Source organism: Medicago sativa, chromosome 3 (genome assembly GCF_051527215.1).
Source record: "Medicago sativa cultivar Bolivia chromosome 3, Bolivia_mono, whole genome shotgun sequence".
Classification (NCBI taxonomy): Eukaryota; Viridiplantae; Streptophyta; class Magnoliopsida; order Fabales; family Fabaceae; genus Medicago; species Medicago sativa.
Window position 1 is genome coordinate 97,404,456 of NC_140751.1, and position 21,138 is coordinate 97,425,593.

General features: G+C 33.7%; 3 protein-coding genes and 1 pseudogene across 5 annotated transcripts; 1 reads left to right on the forward strand and 3 right to left on the reverse strand.

The window, feature by feature from the left end:
• Positions 1-3,219: 3,219 nt before the first annotated feature.
• LOC146942568 (molybdate transporter 1 pseudogene) lies at positions 3,220-5,149 on the reverse strand (annotated as a pseudogene).
• A 1,003-nt stretch (positions 5,150-6,152) lies between these two features.
• On the reverse strand, positions 6,153-12,456 carry LOC146942569 (protein FAR-RED IMPAIRED RESPONSE 1-like). The gene is made up of 8 exons (XM_085756600.1): positions 12,323-12,456; positions 7,729-9,999; positions 7,588-7,632; positions 7,416-7,493; positions 7,116-7,271; positions 6,933-7,020; positions 6,758-6,805; positions 6,153-6,380 (listed from the first exon to the last, which is right to left on the reverse strand). The coding sequence occupies exons 2-7, from the start codon at positions 8,764-8,766 to the stop codon at positions 6,780-6,782; spliced, it is 1,431 nt and encodes a 476-aa protein (XP_085612726.1). The 5' UTR covers positions 8,767-9,999; positions 12,323-12,456; the 3' UTR covers positions 6,153-6,380; positions 6,758-6,779.
• LOC146942570 (protein FAR-RED IMPAIRED RESPONSE 1-like) lies at positions 8,848-10,014 on the reverse strand. Its single transcript, XM_085750048.1, has 2 exons — positions 9,708-10,014; positions 8,848-9,638 (listed from the first exon to the last, which is right to left on the reverse strand). The coding sequence occupies exons 1-2, from the start codon at positions 10,012-10,014 to the stop codon at positions 8,848-8,850; spliced, it is 1,098 nt and encodes a 365-aa protein (XP_085606174.1).
• Positions 12,457-15,515: 3,059 nt separating the features above from the next.
• LOC146942571 (uncharacterized) lies at positions 15,516-20,646 on the forward strand. Of its 3 annotated transcripts, XM_085756602.1 has the most exons (9): positions 15,516-15,632; positions 15,720-15,942; positions 16,723-17,357; positions 17,610-17,809; positions 17,915-18,159; positions 18,264-19,585; positions 19,707-19,796; positions 19,955-20,020; positions 20,113-20,646. In XM_085756602.1, the coding sequence occupies exons 2-6, from the start codon at positions 15,921-15,923 to the stop codon at positions 18,956-18,958; spliced, it is 1,797 nt and encodes a 598-aa protein (XP_085612728.1). In that variant the 5' UTR covers positions 15,516-15,632; positions 15,720-15,920; the 3' UTR covers positions 18,959-19,585; positions 19,707-19,796; positions 19,955-20,020; positions 20,113-20,646. The 3 variants fall into 3 exon arrangements, with proteins under 3 accessions (XP_085612728.1, XP_085612729.1, XP_085612727.1); XM_085756603.1 differs by having other exon boundaries at positions 16,697-17,357; positions 19,955-20,646; XM_085756601.1 differs by having other exon boundaries at positions 19,955-20,646.
• Positions 20,647-21,138: the final 492 nt, after the last annotated feature.

Below are 21,138 nucleotides of genomic sequence, written 5' to 3' on the forward strand. Positions count from 1 at the left end.
GGAAAAGTAAACATCTACAGCTATGATATTGAGCATAATGAACAGAATTAGCATCAGAATTTGTCGTATGACCCATTTGGTGCTGAGCATAATGAACATAATTAACATCAAACATTGTTACATAAATAATTTCATAAAATTTAAGAAAATATTTATTACTTAACCCAGAAAAATCACTGGTACGGATTGCATGATTCAATAGACCCCAAAAAAAATGTACAAACGATGATTCAATTGTTTTTGAATCAAACAACCCAACACAGCACGCATTAAAATAAACAAGCAATTGATTCTAAATCAACAAAAAAATTGTTGCATAAACCGTTTCATTTCATCACATCTAAGAAAAAATCGCTTATGAATCAACAAAAAAATGCTACATAACAGTTTCATTTCATCACACATATAAGAAAATGTCAATTTATTCTACTCGGTCAATTAAGATTTTTATGTAGCATAGTTGTCCCATGAAAGGTCAGAACAATGATGGGACCTTCAGAAAAAAAAGACTACTAAGTTTTCTGATCAATGTAAAACCATGTCTTTTTTTGCCAGAAATCAGATATTATATCACTAATGTCGAGTAAGTAGGCAGCTGACTAACTCCTCCATTAAGAGCTTGCACATCCCCTCGTTTTTTAAATCAGTATTAGTGGCAACATAGTATACCTCAGCCACCTTTTCCCCTCTAGCATATACCCTAAACAAACAAGTGAAGTTAGCTTTTGCAAATTGCAAGTGTAGAAACCATTACAATTGCTTAAAGAAAGGAGAGACACTCTCTCGTGATTATTTTATTATGCTTTTGCAAAATGCAAGTGTAGAAACCATTATAACAACTTAAAGAAAGGAGACACTCTCTCATGATATCAGTTACAACAAAAGATCCAATTAAAATGCGTCAACCTTGCTTGAAAATTGGCTCAAGCATCATCCCACCATTCTAGTGCATTTGCATCAGTTGCCATGTTGTATCAACATTAACGCTTATATCCTCCCAAATTATGTTTTGTAAAGAATCAAATGTGTCCTGACATGACTGGTCACAAAAGAGTGTGTTTTGACGTTGAGAGTTACAAAGTAAGCAACTACCTTATACTTGCATGGCTTCTACTTTTTCCACGTGTAGTTTCGATTCTATTTCCATTATCTTTCCTTCCTCCATCGATGCCAATTTAGTTTCATTTTCATCCTTATCTGAATCCTCATCATCCTCCTCTATCAGTTCATTTTCATCCTCATCCAAATCCTAATCATCCAAAACCACGTATGAATCTTCATCAATTTTTTTTATACATGTCACCTACATAGCGACAAACCTCCCGGAATGAATTAAAGGTGATGTTATCCTTAGATATACTCGTTTAGTTTGTTACACTTTTAAATGATAAAGGAAAAAACGGACACACACACACACATGTGTGTGTGCGTGTGTGTGTGTGTGTGTGTATATATCGTGTTTGTTGCACATTTATTTTAATATTTGAATTTACTCTTATCTATTTGTTATATGTGTTATTTGAATTGAAAGTTGAGGATAATTTTGAAAAGAGAAAAAGTCAGTCCAAAAGAGACGAAACATGCTATTTTTTCTTTATATATAGTATAAATTTATGCTGATTTTTATTTTTAAGTATAATATTCATAAGGGTAGCCAACGGTGACCTTCATCGCGATGGATGACCTCCCAATGCAATTCATTAAAGGTACCCATTTTTGTTTAATAATACACATACATAGTATAACTATTTAACAGTGCACTGATTATTTTTAATATTGTATGTCAAGTAATTAGAGGGTAACAATTTTTTGTGTTCAAGTGTTCGCAAAAGTGTATTTTATTTTACGCATTTGTGAAAAAGAAAAAAAAGAAATAAATATAAAAGAATAATTAAAAACAAATGAGAGAACAAATAGATAATTAACTTTGATGATATTTCCCGTCTAATTTCAAACGGGTAAATGATGTAATTTATAATTTTATAAAAATTATAAAATGTTATTAAATCTTATGCGATTATTCATAAAAAAAAATATTAATATCATTATTTGACAGAAAATAGAAACATAATACATAAATGTAATAAGGCTTAACATTGAGAATCTCTTTATATTTCTAATACCTATAATATTTATGGGCATGACATAATATATATATTTATTCATATCACATGCATGACTTAAAGAGACTTATTTAATACATGAAGATTGAGGAAAAAATATGTATTCTTTAAAAGATATATTAGTGGTTGATGCATGTAGTTGATATTGTTGTTTGTGATTGAAATACACAACTCTAAAATCATATTTATTACATGAAAAATTAGACATGTATATATTATTTGCAAAATTTATTGGTGATTCATACATATAGTTTGTGATTGAAATACATTATTCCAAAGTCATATATAAACTTTTTTATTTTGAAGCAAAACAAAAACCAATAAAGAAATGACTTAATAGTATTTTTTTTTCTTATTAAATTCTCAAATATATATATATATAGATTAGTAAAAATATAAATTAACAAAAATTCAATACTCCCTTAAAAACAAAAAACAAAAACAATACTGAAATACTGCAACGTATTGAAAGTGGACATGTATCTTATCTTTTTGATCAAGTTCAATTTCTATATCAAGTACATGTTAAATATTTCTTTTAATTTTAATAATTTTATCTGAAATATATCAATAAAAAGTAAATTAACATTAAACGTAAACAAATTGTTTCTGATTTACAAAATTTAGCGCAGTAGAAAAAGCGGACAGACGGGCACGAGAGTGCCCGACTGGACGCTAGTATATATTTATTTCAAATTCATGATACAAAATCAAATCGAATAGATTGACTATTAGAACTTACTCCAATAATATATAAATAGACATCAAATTTAAGCGAATCATAAAGTTTCATTAAAAGAATTCATGTGTTTAAATCTTGAAGTTTCAAGAACAACTAATACATGGATGATCATGAGTGTTGGTTGTGATGAAAAGTCAGCACAAAATTTTTATTTATAACAAGAGCATTGCTATTCTTTATGAAGAATACACGTCAATAAAGGTGAAATATCACATAGTAATTAAATAACAAAAATTGCATAGTCAAACTAGGTTACTTATTTTAAGATGGACTGAGTAATTAGTTTTGCTAATGGTCGAGATTGGAGAGAATAATTATGACAATGCTTATAAATATACGGACACTTAATTATCATATGTCATGCAAGAGCCCCCAACAACTGAAGTTTATACTTTTCCTCAAAATAAAAAGAAAGACCGGAGTTTCTACTAGGGAAAAACACTGTGAATGATGACGCCATTTTTAATGAATGAATATTTGAATTTGCAACGAGTTTATCAAAATTATGGTAATACAATGTTTTTGTAAAAATTACATATTATAGCTTCAACAAAAAATCATCGTACTATCATAATTTTGTCAAACACTCCTTGATTTCAAGCATCTATTTATAAACCTTACTGGTAGCAAATTACAATATGATCAATACATGGATTCTGTTTCCTTCTTCAAACTTGCTCTTGACCTTCATGCTTCCAAATAGTAATAAGTGACTTAAAACTTGTCAAATTCCTTAGCTTAAGAAGTCCAAAAACAACCATCCCACACAAAAAACCAAGAGCAGCACTAGACCCCACAAGAGAAACAGCAGTACAAAGAAGCATAACAAAAGAATCCTCTTTGTTATTCATATCCCTACAAGCCATTGCTAATTCAATCCCAGCAAACAACAACAACACCCCTAAAATTCCCACAGGAAACTGTTTGAAAAAATGAGCCAATGAACTTCCCAAAACAAAACCCAAAACCAATTTTGCAGCACCAAGAATTGCCACACACCCTCCACTCCTCCCACCAAATTTATACTGTCCTGCTAATCCACCAGCACCATGACAACATGGCATAGCACCAAACCACCCACCCAAAAGGTTCATTAACCCAACCGTCACTGAAAGTGAAGTTACTGAAAAGTCCTTGGTTGGAAATAAATCAGAGGATAGTTTACAAACTGCTATCACTGAGTTCAAAATTGACAAGGGTAGTTGTGGAATAGTACCCTTTATAAAACCTTGTTTCCATGCATGTTTAGAAACTTTCACTAACTCTATATTAGAAGGTCCAAATTTAATTTCATATATCACATTAGGCCTTCTTATAAAACCCAAAATCACACCCAAAACAAATACTATAAAAGCAGAAGGTAGTGAAAAAACAATCTTTTTAAATGATCTACCACTCTTTTTTCTCTCATTCCCTTCAATTGAATCACCCAATTCTTCCTCACTCTCATTAAACTCATTTTCCTTTTCACCAGCACCATTCACAATAACAACAAAGAAAACACATACAATAGCTAAAACCAACCCATCAAACCCAAACCAATCCCTGTTACTCAAAGACTTAGACTTTGGTAAATCTTGAACTTTTCTAACATATTTAATAGCAGTTAAAGCAAAAGACAAACCCTGTGCAAGCTGAATCCCTCTAACAACACATAAAGGTATAAGCTTGTAAGCCAATTTCATCAACCCAGTAAAACCCAAACCCAATAAAACAGCTCCGGTTAAGATACCGGAAGCCACCGAAAGAGGGGTCGGAGAGTGCAACGGCAGCTATGGATTTCATGGGCTGAACTGGCATAGGAACACCGTACATGGCACCGGTGAGGAAGTTATAGAAGCCAGTGAAAATCAAAGTGGTGCCAAGGTTGAGGTTTTTGGAAAGGGTGAGTGAAAGTACTATTGGTATGTATGTGCCAAGGTCACCCATGGCTCCATTGAGTTCAGATAATGTTGAATGGAAATTTAAGTTATTTTTTACTTTTTGTATGGTGGTGAGTCTTGTGGGAGTGGTGGTGGGAAGAATTTGGGGGTTTGATGATGCCATGAAAGGGAGGTTTTTTTTTTTTTTTAGCTTAGTTTTGGTTATTTGGCTCTCAAGAGTGTACTGAGTACTCAAATGAAGGCAACGCAAGCATGAAAAGGGATTGATTGAGATTCTCTATTTATAGGAGAACTGAGGGTCGTTTTAGTAAGGTTCTCTATGAATGTTTTTAATATTCATTCATGTAACGTTTTGAAAATTTAAGAAGGTATTTCGGATCCTATGCTACAGAAAAAGCACATTGTTTCACGTTGTAGCTATTCTCGATCATTGATTTGAGATTAGATGGTTTAAATTTTAAATTCAATTTTACATGATAATATAATCTCAGTCGTCGACCGAAGATTAGACGGCTTAGATCTATTACAACGTTCTGCTGGAACTGCATCCAATCCAGTTCAATTTCAGTTGACATATATATGGCCTGATACTCTTTCAATATATATATATATATGGTCTGATATTGTTGCGTTAACAACACACTTTGTAATGTTTTTTAGGTTGTCTTTTAAGAATTATGGGTAATCTGCCCAATAAGCAATACAAAATAGTTACATAAGTACATTTACAAGTGGAGTAAAAACTAGTTCGTGGGTAGAACTTGTAAGTTTACACACTTGGCTGATTTTTATTGGTGTTGGAAAAATTATCCACAATTATTTAAAGGATGGGGTTTTTCGAAAGGGTGATTGAAAGTGCAATTAAGCCAACAAAAAAAAAAAAATTAATTACGTAGCCAACATCCAAACACCTTAAATTTCCACATCAATCTTAATGTCACCAACATGGCTTTGTCTAATATGCACTAGTAAAATGATCTTGCACCATGTACATGTGTCTTTTTCATTATTAGATCAATAAATCATATCATATTTTATTTAATGTAATGGTGAAATTTATTGATGCAATGGTAAAAACTAATTTGTACATGATGCAAAACCTGTCTCACACGTGCACAATAAAATTGGCCCACCAATAAAACCAAACACCATTGTCTTCAGTTTACAAGATTCCAAGCAATATGTCTCCCACAGTTCTAAATTATAATGCACCAAAGCATTAATGTCCAATCAAAACACAAAATGTAGCTTATTTCAACTGTAATGACCAAGGATCTCTTCTCATGATCAATTAATTTATCCACAATTAAACTAAACAATCACTTCTCTCGTTGACGTATTTGTCAAATCTATCTCAAGCGCACCACCACCTTGTGATGACAAACATAAATAGCTAGCTTAAAATTTATAAATAATAAAACATCAATATGATAATAATTCAGGATAACACTGTGCATAGTATTTCAGGATTGTATTAAAATTCCAGCTCAAACAAGGTCTATGTATTAAAAACTACGGCTACAGCCCAAAGGCATGAACTACAAAAAAAAGGGAAAGAAACTGGAAACCTTTGAATGCTCTTCCACCAATGCGTCAAAATTCAAAATGTCCTTCCATGAATGCCATCAGAAGCTGCAATCATAATCATTGTTAGCAATAACTCCATCCAAATTACCTCTGTAGCAACGACACTTATGATGGAAAGCGTGTACGATGTTTGATACATATAGGTGTGGACACCGACACATGTAATTACATTCTTACCTCTGTAGCAACGGCACTTATGATGGAAAGCGTGTACGATGTTTGATACATATAGGTGTGGACACCGACACATGTAATTACATTCAATTAATTTAATTTTTTAAATTATCACTGGTGTCGATTTCTTAGTGTCGTGTCCGGTGTCCGAGTATGTGATTGATAGCAAATAACTTATAACTACTCTATCAATTTTATAAAAAATCAGGTTTATACACAACAAATACAGTCCATTGGAGACAAAATACCTTGTACTCTATTTGGGAGGAACTACTGAGGTTGAATATCCTTTCCACCTAAAATATGAATATTACAATGTTAACACCAATATCAAGTGGCTTATAAAACTTTAGCGTTACACCTTAAATATCATCTTTACACCTTAAATACACTTTATTTAGCATTACACTAAATAAAACTTACTGGTTTGGCCATTATTTTTCATGGCTTCTGGTAGCGATCCCATATGAGACGTAGTATTATTATTACCAGCTGGCACTCCATAATAATACTGAGACAAAATATTTTAAAGCTTAACATACAAATGATACACATGAAACAAAGAAAATTATATCAAAATTAAATTCTCACAAGCAAATTAGCAACCTGAGGTGCTTGTGGTAAAATAGGAACTCCACTAAAGTTGGGCAAGTTCCACCATCCATGGCTTGGAGTGACATAACCATATGGTGAGGAATGCATTTTAGGTAATATAAACTGCATTTGGGAATTAACATGGTGACCTCCACTAGAACAACCAGTCTGTAAGATTGTCCAACAAAAAAAAATCCAAATATTTAAATTATAATAACAATCGCTTATACAATTAAATAAAAATATAACACATTGTCAAACTATGTACGTAACAATTACTCAAACTGCAGGTAGAGACAATTATGTACTTACGCCGTCATCATTTGATTTTTGTGTCAGCTCTTTTGCTTTCTTTTGCTTCTGATTACAACATTCACTACGTTTATCTTTCTGAAATATAGGAAAAACTATTACCTCAAAGTAAATACAAAAACAAAACTTGATTTACTTCGCCCCTATAAATTTCAAGGTTAGGAGATCATACAGTGTCAAGACCATTGTTTAAATCAGATGCCAATATTTCTTTATCCTGCAAAATAAAATAAAAACATTTCAATTCATATACAATAAAAAAAATAACCATTTTAAATAAAATTATAATTATAATTTAAAAAAAAAAACTTACACTATCAGCTGTCATGCTGAATTTAGAAGGCTCCGAATGAGATGACTGATCATCATTCATACTCTTACTCTTATCATTTAAACCAGCATGCATTTGACATGGTTTACCATTGTATTTTGTGCTATTACAGTTTGAACACTGACTTGCCCTCTTCATGCCAAACTTTTTATTCTTGGGAGTATCTTTAGTCTCAACTATGTTGGGATCACTAATGTGCTTTGGTGACGAGCTTTGCGCGTCAACAAGATCCTCCATCTTCTTATATTTGTTAGTAAGCTTCAATATGTCATCCATGATCTCATTGTAGTGTTCCTTACTTTTTACGGCTACCTGCCACAATCTAGTAAAAGCATCATAGGCTGCAAACTGAGCAAACTCTATATCATAGTCCATTCCATCCATCAAATTCGATGACAGTAAAGCAATCTTAGCATTCTTAGTCCACCGTGTCAAAACCAAACTGCTTGGAATATGATCCACGTGCTCAAAGATCATGGCACGAAAAATATGCGAACACGGAATGCCACGAGACTCAAAATGTCTACACACACAATAAAATGTTGACTTAGAAGTATCATGAACAACTTTTGTTTCAATATTGGGATGGCAATACTTGGTTAGCTTGAAGATAACCTTCTTCCCATTTACCATTCGCTTAATAACATTTAATGCACCAGCCAATGCAATCTGCTCTTTAACTTCCTTAAAAATCTCTGTTGTGTAAATTTTTGCAGCATCATTCTCAAACTCTTGAAGAGACGTGGTCAACACAGGTTCTGAATGTAAAGACTTGTTATCGGCGATCAGCTCATTGTTTCTATATTTTCTCAAAGTCTGCTCAAAACTAAGCATAAATTCAAAAACGCTGATTTTCTTCATAATATATTCCGTGATGATTGAATTAATAGCTTCACAATGACATGTAGTTTGTATACGACCAAAAAACTTATCACGGAGGTATGCATTGGCCCACAATGACCTATTCTCATAGGTTCTAGAAACCCATTCATTCCCCGCAATTTTGTGCTGCACAACCATCTTTATCCAAAAATCTTCAAATTCTTTCGGGCTGAAATTTGAGTAAGTTGCCTTTTTGAAATCCTCCAAAAATGAAGAACTCTAAACATTTTTACATGCATTCTTGTGCAAGTTCCAAACACATAGTTGATGACATGAATCCGGAAAAACATGTTTTATAGCCTCCATTATGACCTCATCCCCATTTGTCACAACAACTTTGGGATGTTTATTTCGCATTGCTTCTGAAAAAGATTTTAAGACCCACTTATAGGTCTCAATTGTTTCATCCGACATCAAAGCACAACCAAATATAATTGGTTGAGAATGATGATTGCACCCGAAGAAAATTACCAATGGACAATTGTATTTGTTCTTCTCGTGTGTTGTGTCAAGTACAAGAACATCGTTGAAACATAGATAATCAGATATGCTACATCCATCTGCCCAAAAAAGTTGCTTCAATCTACCATCATCGGTAATTGTAAATTTTGCATATAGCATAGGATCATTGCTCGCCTTCCCACTAAGATAACTTAAGGCAACAACAACATCACCATCTTTAACCTTACCACGGATTTTGCTATTAAAACCGTTGTATAGATTTTTCTTTGACAAACCAACACCAACATATGCACCCTTTTGAGCCACAGCGTGCCCCATTATATAACCAGTTTTAACATCATCCGTACTATCAGCCTGAGATTTATCTGCATCCTTCATTCCACAGCAAGCCACCAAGTGTGTATATGTTGAAGGAGTTAGTTCATGGTTATGAACCTCTTCAAAACATCTCACTTCCCATCTTGATGCTTTCAATTTGTAGCGTACACGAAACCTAGCTTGGCAATTAGTTCGACTGCTAGATCTATGATCTTTTTTCCTATTTATCCCTGTTAAGTTCTTTTTGTTGTTTAACCCTTGTCTATTGCATACAAACTATCGCATTATTACTTTCTCACTGTCATCACGAATCACCTCATCTTTCCTTACCACAAAACCATAACATCTTGCATAATTACAATAAAAGTCATAAGCTTCCTCATCGCTATCAAACTCTAGCCCTCGTATTTCATCAGCTGTCAAGTCGACAATCTTTTTAAATTTACCATCCGAGGCTTCCATTCTTGCACTATCATTCTGATCACACAAACCATTCTTGTTGATTCTATCACTTTCGTCAGAAGAAACCGAACAATCAAGATCTCTATCATCATCCAAATTAACTGCTTGCAAATCATCAAAGTTATCCATCTGTCCAATAACCATCACATTAGATTCAAAAAGATTATAATTTAAATGTTAATAACCATTATAATGTCCTTTTAAAAAAAAATAATAATCATAGTCAGGGACTGAACTACGATAAGTGAAAATTTCACTAGTAAATGGTGTGGCGCAAAAACTCATTCAACTATTGGTATTAAAAAGGAATTTGATTCAACTATTGGTTGAAAAATCATTGTACAAAAGTCTTGCATTTCTATGGGTAGCATAGTAGTTGGCATGTATTCATTGATGAATAATCACAAATATGAAAGGGTTAGGCATTAGGTGGTGATGAATTGATATGTTAAAAGCAAATTACCAAAAAAAGCTTTCAATCAATACTATTGTGTTGAAGAGACTTGGTTTGTTTAGTTGACTACTAGACTAGGGGGGTGTTTGTTTCACCTCCAAAAATTTAATTCCCAGTAATTTAGGATGGGAATGATTTATTTCCATGTTTGGTAGACATGCACACAAAAATATTCCAAGGAATTAATTATTCCAAGAAACTTTTTTTCAACTGCATCACCCCATTTTCATTCCCATCAAAAAGGGATGTATTAGAGTATAACTGAGGCAGAGTATCGTAGTTTGGCTCATGTCACTGCTGACATACTTTGGGTTCAGACTCTTATTAACTGAACTTAGTGTTCCTTTTGTTACTCCTATTATCTACTGTGACAACCAGTCAGCAGTTCTGCTTGCTCACAATCCCATCTTACATGCTCGTACGAAGCATATGGAAATTGATCTATTTTTTGTCCGAGAAAAAGTTCTTGCTAAGCAACTCACTGTGCAGCATATTCCTGGTGATAATCAGTGGGCAGATGCGCTTACAAAGCCTCTTTCAAGCTCCAAGTTCTTATATCTCAGGCCCAAGCTCAATGTGACTGCTTCCCTCTCATCCAAACAGCCACCATGAGCTTGTGGGGGGAATATTAAAGTATAAGAACTATTAGGCTTAGTTAGATCTATTAAGATACAGCTGTAATTAACTGACACATGTCACTACTGTAACCTGCTATAGCAGGTAAGGATCTCAGTGCTATATAAGCAAGAGACCTTCATCAATTGCAATTCAATACATAGAAATATAATTCAGTTGCATCTTTTACATTCTCTCTCTAGAAAGTTAGTTACAGAACTCTTTAGGATGGGAATAAGTAATTCCCAGCGGCTAACCCCTTTTTTTTTTAAAAGGCCATTTATAGCCTTTAAATAACCGCAAGGCCACTACTTATATTAACCAATATGTGTGCCACATATGTCTTACATGATAAGGGTGTTTTGATAATTATATCATTTCTTTAAATAAGTATTCCCAGGAAAATAAATTATCAACCAAACACAATTGTTAAATATTCTTTGGAATAAAATTGACGTGTGATATTCCAAGGAAAATCAATCCTGGTATAATTTTTTGTAACCTTTAACAAACGCCCCCCTAGTGGATTGAGTGATCGGGGGCAAGTTCGCATTAATTTAAACAAAAAAGAAATCTAAGAAAAGGAAATAACAGGAAAAATAACTATGATGTTCAGTTTTTTTTTTTTTGTTGAAAACTCGATATCCAGCCAAGAACCGACTAATCCAGGATCAATTCTGCTGTCTACAAACAGCAGCTCATTTGAAGCCAGATCAAAGTCCTGCGCGGACTAGCCCAACACCACAATTGTTAGCACCTGAGGGAATCAAACCTGAAACCTTGAAAGGAGTATACCAAACATACACCACTAGGCCAACCCCGAGGTTTTGATGTTTAGTTTTTTTTTTGGTTTGTTACAGAAAGTTTAAATGGGTTGGCCTCTGGGGCTCACCAGGGTCAAGGCATGCCTCAAGGCTCAAAGAGTGTTTACAGAGGTACTTACATATCACCCACCAAAGAGGTTTTCACATCGGCAGCGGGAGTTAAAGTCACGACCTTGCGATTGAGTCGACTTCTTACCAACAGAGTCAACCTTCATTGGCAATATTGAGTTAATCATGGCAAAATGAATGTTTTAAGTTTAACATATCTATTCTGCTGTATAAAATACATGATTTACACTCAAATAAAATCCAATATTTTGAGTTACCAAAGCAAATGTCAATATGCATAATAGACAGAAACATACAGAGTCAATTTGAAGTTACCAAAGAACATAAACACGATTAATGAACAACATTGTGTTGCATTATGCTAGCATCACATAAAGAGATTGTAATTGAACACAAAAAAAAAAAAAAAAACCTAGAATGACGCATGAAAGAAACGGAAGCAAAATGGAAAGATAAAGAAATAAGGAATTTGTAACGGGAAAGAACTCACGGAAGTGATGACTCAAAGCTTCTAACACGCTTTGCTTCCTGTTGATGTTTTGCCTTCTAACACACAATTTGTGTCTTGTTTGTAACCGGCTCTGTGATTTATTACACCATTTTTATACCAAATTTCATTTTAACCCACTTTAAGGTCTGCAAATGGAATGAATAAGTTTATTTTAATTATAAATGAAATTAACTTCAGTTAATTAAATTAATTAATTAAAATCAAATAAGTTAATGAAAATTATTTTGATGAAAAGTTTTTAAATTCAATGCTATTTTGGTACTTTTTCAACAAATAACATATTTATCATATTCCCTCAAAAAAAAAAAAACATATTTATCATATTTCTATCAATCTTCCCTTATAACAAACGATATATTAAATTGTAACCAAAAAAAAAACGATATATTAAATTTGTCCCCGTGAGCTTAGCTCAGTTGGTAAGGACAATGCGAATACCAGACACCACCAAAAATGATATATTAAATTTGTCTTCGAAGCTTAAGTCGATTGGTAAGGACAATGCATATATATATATATATATATATATATATATATATATATATATATATATGGGGTTTGCTAGGATACACCCACTAGTTTTTATTAAGGTGTGTTTTAGCAAAGATATAACTAAAAAGTTGTAAAATACACCTTAAGGTGAATGTTGCTAAAACACACCTTCTAAAAAATAAGTGGGTGTATGTTAGCAACTCCTATAGGCATTTGCTAGGATACACCCACTTATTTTTTAGAAGGTGTGTTTTAGCAAGTTATAACTAAAAAGTAGTTAAATACACCCTAAGGTGTAGCTTGCTAAAACACTCCCACATAAAAACTAGTGGGTGTGTTCTAGCAAATCCCTATATATATATATATATATATATATATATATATATATATATATATATATATATATATATATATATATATATATGAGGAGGGATCCATTGACTCCAAGAGTAAGTGTAAAGAGTTACTCCAAATCTCAGCCATTGGTTTGAATATTAATTAATGGTTGTGATTAATTGATATTAGTCTTCATTATTAGGTTTATTTACTCCATCTTCTTAACCAGCCAGGCACCAGTGATCTTACGGTGATTGAAACAAATTTATGATTCAATCAATATTGATTCAATTTCCGCAAGACAAAAGTAAAACAATAATTTTGTGACATGGCTAGTATATAAACTTTTTAGTCGTTTCAATAATATTACTTGATTTTGTACACAGATTGAAATGCAAATTTTGTTTTAACCCGCACCAATGAACTACCGAATCCAAATTCCTAAGTATAATATAAAGAGAAGGGATCTTTTTGATTGAATTCAATAGAAGATTGTTATTTTTTGTTCTAACCTCTAAAAGACTATGATGTCAATTGAATGATATTTTTATTTTATTCATAGGTGTGTATTTGGGGTTGATGGTATTCATAGGTGTGTATTGATGATTCTTTTACGTTGGTAGTTGCCAATACATGCTATGCACACTATTCAGTACCTTTATTGTTTAGACAATGAATCAAAAATCCATCTCGCAGTAGCACTTACGTTAAGATTGTCTTCTCACTAGTGCCGGGCTGTTTAAGATGATGGAGTATATAAACCTAATAATGAGGACTAATAGCAATTAATCACAACCATTAATTAATATTAAAATCAATGGCTGAGATTTGGAGTAACTCTTTACACTTACTCTTGGAGTCAATGGATCCCTACTCTATATATATATATATATATATATATATATATATATATATATATATATATATATATATATATATATATATATATATATAGGGGTTTGCTAGAACACACCCACTAGTTTTTATGTGGGAGTGTTTTAGCAAGTAAATAACTAAAAAGTGGTTAAATACACCCTAAGGTGTATGTTGCTATAACACACCTTCTAACAATAACAAGTGGGTGTGTTCTAGCAAATCCTATAGGCATTTGCTAGAACACACCCACTAGTTTTTATGTGGGAGTGTTTTAGCAAGTAAATAACTAAAAAGTGGTTAATTACACCCTAAGGTGTAGCTTTGCTAAAACACTCCCACATAAAAATTAGTGGGTGTGTTCTAGCAAACCCCATATATATATATATATATATATATATATATATATATATATATATATATATATATATATATATATATATATATATGCAAGGTTCAGGGTTCGAACCCCATACACAAAAAAACAATATATACCAATTTCTCTTTTCTCATACTCTCTTTCAACTAATACTCTTCACATTTTTTTTTTTCAACACATGATTTTACAACAACTACACTCAAAAAATAATTATGTTTATGTTTTATATAATTGTACCCGGCGCCTCTAATTTTTAAAGCCCTATTATTTCGTACTCGTACTTTTTTTTGAGGGAATTTCGTACTTGTACCACATACTCGTGATTATGCATTATAGACGATATAAAGTTATTGATTGAGTTTGCACTGGATTGAGAATAATTTGTTAATCTAAATTTAAATTGAACAAACGCTATAACAAGACAAGAAAACAAAACAACGCCGCACTTAAAGGGCGATCAAAAAAGTCGCTCTAGACAACAAAATAACAAAAAAAACTGAATATATGTAAAAAAATCATTTATTTAATTGAAAGAGAAGGAAAAAAAAACTATTTAGATGGATGATTTGGGGTCAAAAATTTACGGGAAACCACCCCAACCCAACCCTTCTTTAGAGGATGAAGGGGGAAAAATTAGGGTAGTTATTTTTTAATGCTCCATGGTCTGTAAGTTGCTTAACATATAAATTCATTTTCAAGTTATGCCAAATGCAGATAATATGTCAATGAATTTAAATGCGGATTAAAATTCCACCAAACAATAATACAATATTGAAGAACTGAATGTGAATACTTCTCTTCCTCAAAATTCAGACCTTTCAGATTGTGACCCCTATTAAAATTGTCCTAAATAAACTTGAATTTTATAGACATGCCGTTGAATTTTTCTGTGACTGTGCCAATGTAACATGTTACAGTTTATATGCTCGGATCCCAAGCAAGATAACGAGTAGCAACAAGAGTCACCGTCTCAATTTGTCAATTCTTTATTTTCATTGTCCCTAGTCAACCAGAAGCTGACACGGACAACATGAGACGGTGACTCTTGTTGGTTTGTGACTTTCAATGTCATCCACCAAAGAGTTTCATTTCAGTTTCACATTCACAATGTCTTCTTTCCTCTCACGCGCTGCAATTTGTTCTCCTTGTTATTCCTAAAGTGAACCAATAACCTCTTCAGTTCAGTTCAACGAGGTGAATGCAACCAAGGTAATCTTTAACAAATGTTTTATTCTTTGACAATGATAAAGAACTGGGGATTATTTAGTGTTGATGAAAATGCTTGTGTTTGTGTAGATGTCGAGAATGGAGGAGATTCTATAAATTGGGTAAATTTGGAAGGTGGTCGCCAAGGTGGGGATAATATTGCTTTGATTCCTTTTGCTAGAGTTGATGATTTTGTAAAAGGGGAATCTTCCAATCCAGCTTGCCCTGCTAACTTTCGCGTTGAATCAAGACGAAAGAGAGCTTCTGGGAGTGTTGTCAAACCAAGAGTTGATGGATATCTTGAATATACACTGTATGTTGTCATCTCTTAATTCAATATTGTTTGATACTTGGTACTTGTTGGTACTTTGTGGTTTAGGCCATGTTTGGATAAACATAACTTAATTAAGCGTTTATAACATTTCAAAGTGTATAAGCGTATCATATAAGTGATTGTGTATAAACTATTTCTATAACAATATAAAATAAAGTCAAATTGTTTTCGTGTAAGCTATAAGTTGTTTTCATTGACTATCCTGGATGGCTTATAGAAATAAGCTGAAAACAGCTTATGGACATATCATAAGTTGTTTCCATAAGCCCTCTCAAACAGTCTTACAATTGCTTATGTCAGTAAATAAGCTCAAGTCAATACTAACAAACCCTAAGTCTTTGTACTTCAATGTAGTGTTTCAATCTTTAATTCTGTGGTTTTTTTTCCTTGTTAGAATTTATGTGGATTTGATGTTGAATTGTGATGAAACTTTGAGAGAGAATGATTTTAAAAAATGTGAAATTATCTAAACGACTAATTTCATTCCATCTCTCTCACCAAGTTGTTTTGAAATATGAAAAGAGGGTCATGTTAACCAGTTTCCCCGGGGCACTAGTTAAGAATACCATAAAGAGAAAAATTTAATTTAAAAAAGACACTCTATTGACTTTTAAAGGATTGAAAACACAATTTCCAATGCAATACATTACTATATTTGCTTCTTAGTGCCCCCGGTTAACATTACCCAAAGATTAATACATTTGACTATATGTAATTATAATTTGACATTTAGATATTGGTGTTCTTATGGTCCTGAAGACTACCGAGAGAGTGAATCGGGTGTAGTAGATGCCACAGATGCCAAACCTGCTTCAGGGAAGGGTAGCAGGCCGGGGAGGCGACACATGATGAGAGGCTGCCTTTGCCATTTCACCGTTAAAAGACTATACACCCGACCCCACCTTGCCCTAATAATATATAATCAGAAGAGGCATGTAGATAAAGCAGGGGCACTGTGTCATGGAATATTTGATATAGATGCAGTAGGGACAAGAGCTATGTATGCTCCGCGAATTTCAGATGAGTTACACCAGAAAGTGATGTCTATGCTATATGTTGGAATATCTTTGGACAATATATTACAGCACAATGCAGAGGTAACACAGAAGCAAGGTGGACCCTTAAACCGTGACGATTTTCTCACTCGAAATGATGTGCGCAACATGGAAAGGACTATTCATAATTCTTCACGTGAGCTACTGGGAAATGAAGAATGCAGCGTAAAGATATGGATTCAGCGTCATCTGAAGGATGTTTTCTATTTCCAAGATAACTCAGGCTCAAAATCTTTTATTCTGGCTATACAGACAGATTGGCAGCTGCAACAAATGCTTCGTTATGGAAGTAATAGTTTCGTTTCTTTTCACTCAGCCTTTGGCTTGAAGAAGCTTAAGGTATTATACATTAATCTTTTCAAACTAGAAAATATTTGTTTATTATTTAGTTGCATTTGAAGTCCAGATTGACCAAAGCGCTTGTATATCTAGAAGCTGCCTAGATCATTAGCAATTAACCAGTTTTATCAACATAATCGTGAATAAAAAAAATACAAGCCTCTTTATGTTTATGTTAAAAGGTTTATTATTTCAGCAGAATGTTGAAGAAGTGTAGAAGGTCTCATATTTTTTTTTTGTTGTCCCTGGCAGTATCCGGTATGCTCTTTACTTGTTTTCGATTCATCGCAAAATGCAATTCCAGTTGCTTGGATCATCTCCTCATCTTTTGTTGGTAAAGATATTCATAAATGGATTGTATTGCTATCTGAAAGATTACGAACCAAGGATCCCAGATGGAAGCCCAATGCTATTTTTTTGGATGATCCATCTTTTAACTATTCTATCATAAGGTAAAGAGATTATTCTGGTTATTTTTAAATTTTCATTGAACTTTTTTACTTTTTTTAGGAGAATCCCCCTAAATAGGAAATGGAGTGAGATCTTGCTTATTGCAGAGAGGCATTCCAGTGTCGCATCCTATTATGTACCTGGCATGTTCGCCGTACTTGGATAAAAAAGCTTTTCAAGAAATGTTGCAACTTTGAGGTACAGCGGGAGATGTTTAGGCAATTGGGTTCAATTCTGTACTATACAAGATGTGGACCAAATGCTATGGATGCAATTGACGAGCTTATGCAAATTTTTGTTGACCAGTCTGACTTCATTGATTATTTAAAGAGTCATATTCTAGCTATTATAGGTATTTTTTGACTGATGGTTAATTTTGCCTTCATTTGAACATCTTGATTCATGACCATTAATGTTATTTCGTGAATAATAGTATTACTGTGTTTCCACATGCAGATGTTTGGATTAATGGCATAAAATCGCTTCCCGTGACAACTCCCGAGCCACATGCCGCAATGGAATCGTATCACGTGAAACTGAAATCCACTCTTTTAAAGGAGAGCCATGCTAACTTCTGGTCAAGAGTTGACTGGTTAATCCACACTTTAACTACTGAATTTCACTCACTATACTGGCTAGATCGATACAGTTTAGAGACCGGGTATTTTGAGAATTTGCGAGACAATTCTTTCTCCACTAATGCTTGGTATCATGCTCTTCATATTCCCGATGTTGATGTGGTACTCAATGAGCAAAATCTCCATCTTGCCAAAATATTATCTCAGACTGACAGAAACTTGGTGTATACAGTTTGGAATCCTGGTTCAGAATTTTCACTTTGTGATTGTTCCTGGTCTAGGCTGGGAAACATCTGTAAACATGTCATCAAGGTGGCAACTTTCTGTAGAAATCGGCATGTTGCGAGACCGCTATTGTCTGCTCAAATACATAAACAGGCTTTGCTCACCCTTCTCAATAATCCTCCAGATGATCCTTTAGTCCTTGATCACACCATTCTATACGTGGCCCGGTTGCAACAAGACATTAAAGCCTTGGAAGATTTATCGAATAGTGGATTACTACACCCCATATCCCCTGATTTAAGTTCTCAAATAGCTGAAAATCCTGTGTTTTTTCAACACCTCCAGTGAGTTGACTTTGTTCCGGTTAAAATGCATTTTTATGTGTACCGTCCAAGTTGAAGCTACATCCCTTGAGCATTTGATCTGCAAGAATTAAAAAGGATTTATGAAGGTTCCACGACTAGACTACATAGTTCATAAAAACCACAATGTCGAAGTGCTACTGTACTTTTTGATCCCAAGCTGATCTCGAATAGTGGCAAGTGATGACGAAGCACGGCGGAGGACAACAGTGAGTGCTCTCTGGCGAGGGTGGTGTACCTGCAAGCACTCAAACGCTCAAATCTCTGAGAGAGTGAAGTGAGTGTGAGGTAGTGAGAATGGTACGTAACTTGATTTTGAGTGTAGGAGGTCTTTATATAGTGGAGTTATTCATGAGAAGCGGCGGAAAAGTCGTATGAGGAAGTTGAGCATTCATGTGAATGTTGCCATGATTGGCAGATCGACATTTGATCAACATCATAAGGTGATGATCTTCAGAGGGACGTTACATCTGTGATCTGATCCTATAGCGTGTAAGTCGGTCCGGATGGGATCTGGCCCAGTTCAGAACACTTTTGTCTGTCATGTTGGGGCTGATTTGGAGTGGGAGAACGTGTTGGTATTGAAATTCAATTCAGAATCTGTGTTCTATATGTATGTTCGTATGTTGATAGATAACTATATACTTTTTTTTTTACTCAGATGTATACTTTCCTTATACATTAATTCTTTTTAAGTAAACTAAAAGACTCTTGATCTTCCAAATACAATGCAGGTATAGTTTGACCTGCGGTTGCTTTCGAGGCGCTATTTGAGGTTCATGGTGGCTCCTCTATAGCATTTCTCGAGCTGTTGTCGTGTTGAGGTATATCTACAGCCATGCAATTAGTGCAAGCAAAAATTTCTTAAACGATTAAATCTAATACAACAAATCCATCTCACGTATTGATATGTATTCTCTATATGTTTCCTTGCCATTGTTCCTTTCAACTAATTTAGATGATCATGATCTTCTGGTTGCAGTGATAGGGAGTTCGATCCATTGTTTTTGTATCAACATGCCTAAGAAAGTAATTACAAGAATTAGAGGTATTGTTCATATCTTGTGATGGGGCTTTGTAGATATTCTATGGCCAGATGCATTTCCCTCCTAGCTTGAAGTTGCTTTGAAATCTATGTAGTTGTCTATCATTCATGAAAATTTCGGCTTTTGTGCTGAAAATGGTGTGCATCTATATGGTGGTTGCCCATGGTGCACCTGCATCGAGCCATTCAACTCAACAACTTATACTCTGGACCCTGCAAAGTGCAAACTAACAGTTGAATGGACATTTTCAAATCAATGTATGATGATATTCTGGTGCGGAATCATTATTTTCGGATGCCACATCATAAACAAGGTGCAAATGAATGTTACTAATGAAGACATGTTTGTATCAATGTGTGGCAATCCACCCTCCTCAAGCTCAACACGATTATCATCAGAAGAGCTATTACTATCTTTTAAAGAAAAATAGAGCTATTACTGGATACAGACTTGCACGATTGAATAAACAACCACTTGTATACCTTTTTAGATAGATTGAAAGTTCCAATCAATGACACAGTTTCTAGGGACATAGTACCGTGCTACCTGATCCTACAATTTGTTGTATACCTTATTATATACCATACTACCTCCGTCTCAAATTATAATATCCTTTCAAATTTTAAAATGCATTAGTTATATTTTTTTTTCTTTCCGATATACCTCTATTTATGCTATATGTGATAAATACCCTCTCTTAGGTCACCTTATAAACAATAGCAGCTGTCAACAAAATTAATATAACAATCAACTTTTTAAATTTCCGTGATTTTCTCTCAATATATATATATATAATTCTATTCTATGTTTAACATATATCTGATAATTGATAAACTTACCCACGATTATTCTCACCCAAAAGAATGGGGTAGCACTTTGGTGCCATTAATGGCACCGTGCCATTAAATCTGGGTCACACAAACACATTGTCATTGCATCTGGGCCACATAACACATCTATCTTGGTGCAATTAATGACCTAGATTTAATGGCACGGGCACCAAAGTGCTACCCAAAAGAATGTTTTTTTTTTTTTGACAAAAAAAGAATGTTAGCAATGAATGAATAAATAAACCAATAAGCTTTAGTTTGAAATTGATTGATGTTTACGTATACGTATA

Excerpts from the sequence above, each read along its gene's own strand:
- LOC146942569 (XM_085756600.1), bottom strand. The coding sequence starts at position 8,766 with ATGGTTGTGCAGCACAAAATTGCGGGGAATGAATGGGTTTCTAGAACC. Across the intron at positions 7,633-7,728 it reads TCAGCATGACAGCTGATAGT|GATAAAGAAATATTGGCATC; the intron begins GTAAGTTTTTTT and ends TTTATTTTGCAG. Across the intron at positions 7,494-7,587 it reads TAAACAATGGTCTTGACACT|AAAGATAAACGTAGTGAATG; the intron begins GTATGATCTCCT and ends CCTATATTTCAG.
- LOC146942570 (XM_085750048.1), bottom strand. The coding sequence starts at position 10,014 with ATGGTTATTGGACAGATGGATAACTTTGATGATTTGCAAGCAGTTAAT. Across the intron at positions 9,639-9,707 it reads TGAGGTGATTCGTGATGACA|GGATAAATAGGAAAAAAGAT; the intron begins GTGAGAAAGTAA and ends AGAACTTAACAG.
- LOC146942571 (XM_085756601.1), top strand. The coding sequence starts at position 15,921 with ATGGATATCTTGAATATACACT. Across the intron at positions 15,943-16,722 it reads GGATATCTTGAATATACACT|ACTACCGAGAGAGTGAATCG; the intron begins GTATGTTGTCAT and ends ATGGTCCTGAAG. Across the intron at positions 17,810-17,914 it reads TTTAACTATTCTATCATAAG|AGAGGCATTCCAGTGTCGCA; the intron begins GTAAAGAGATTA and ends TGCTTATTGCAG.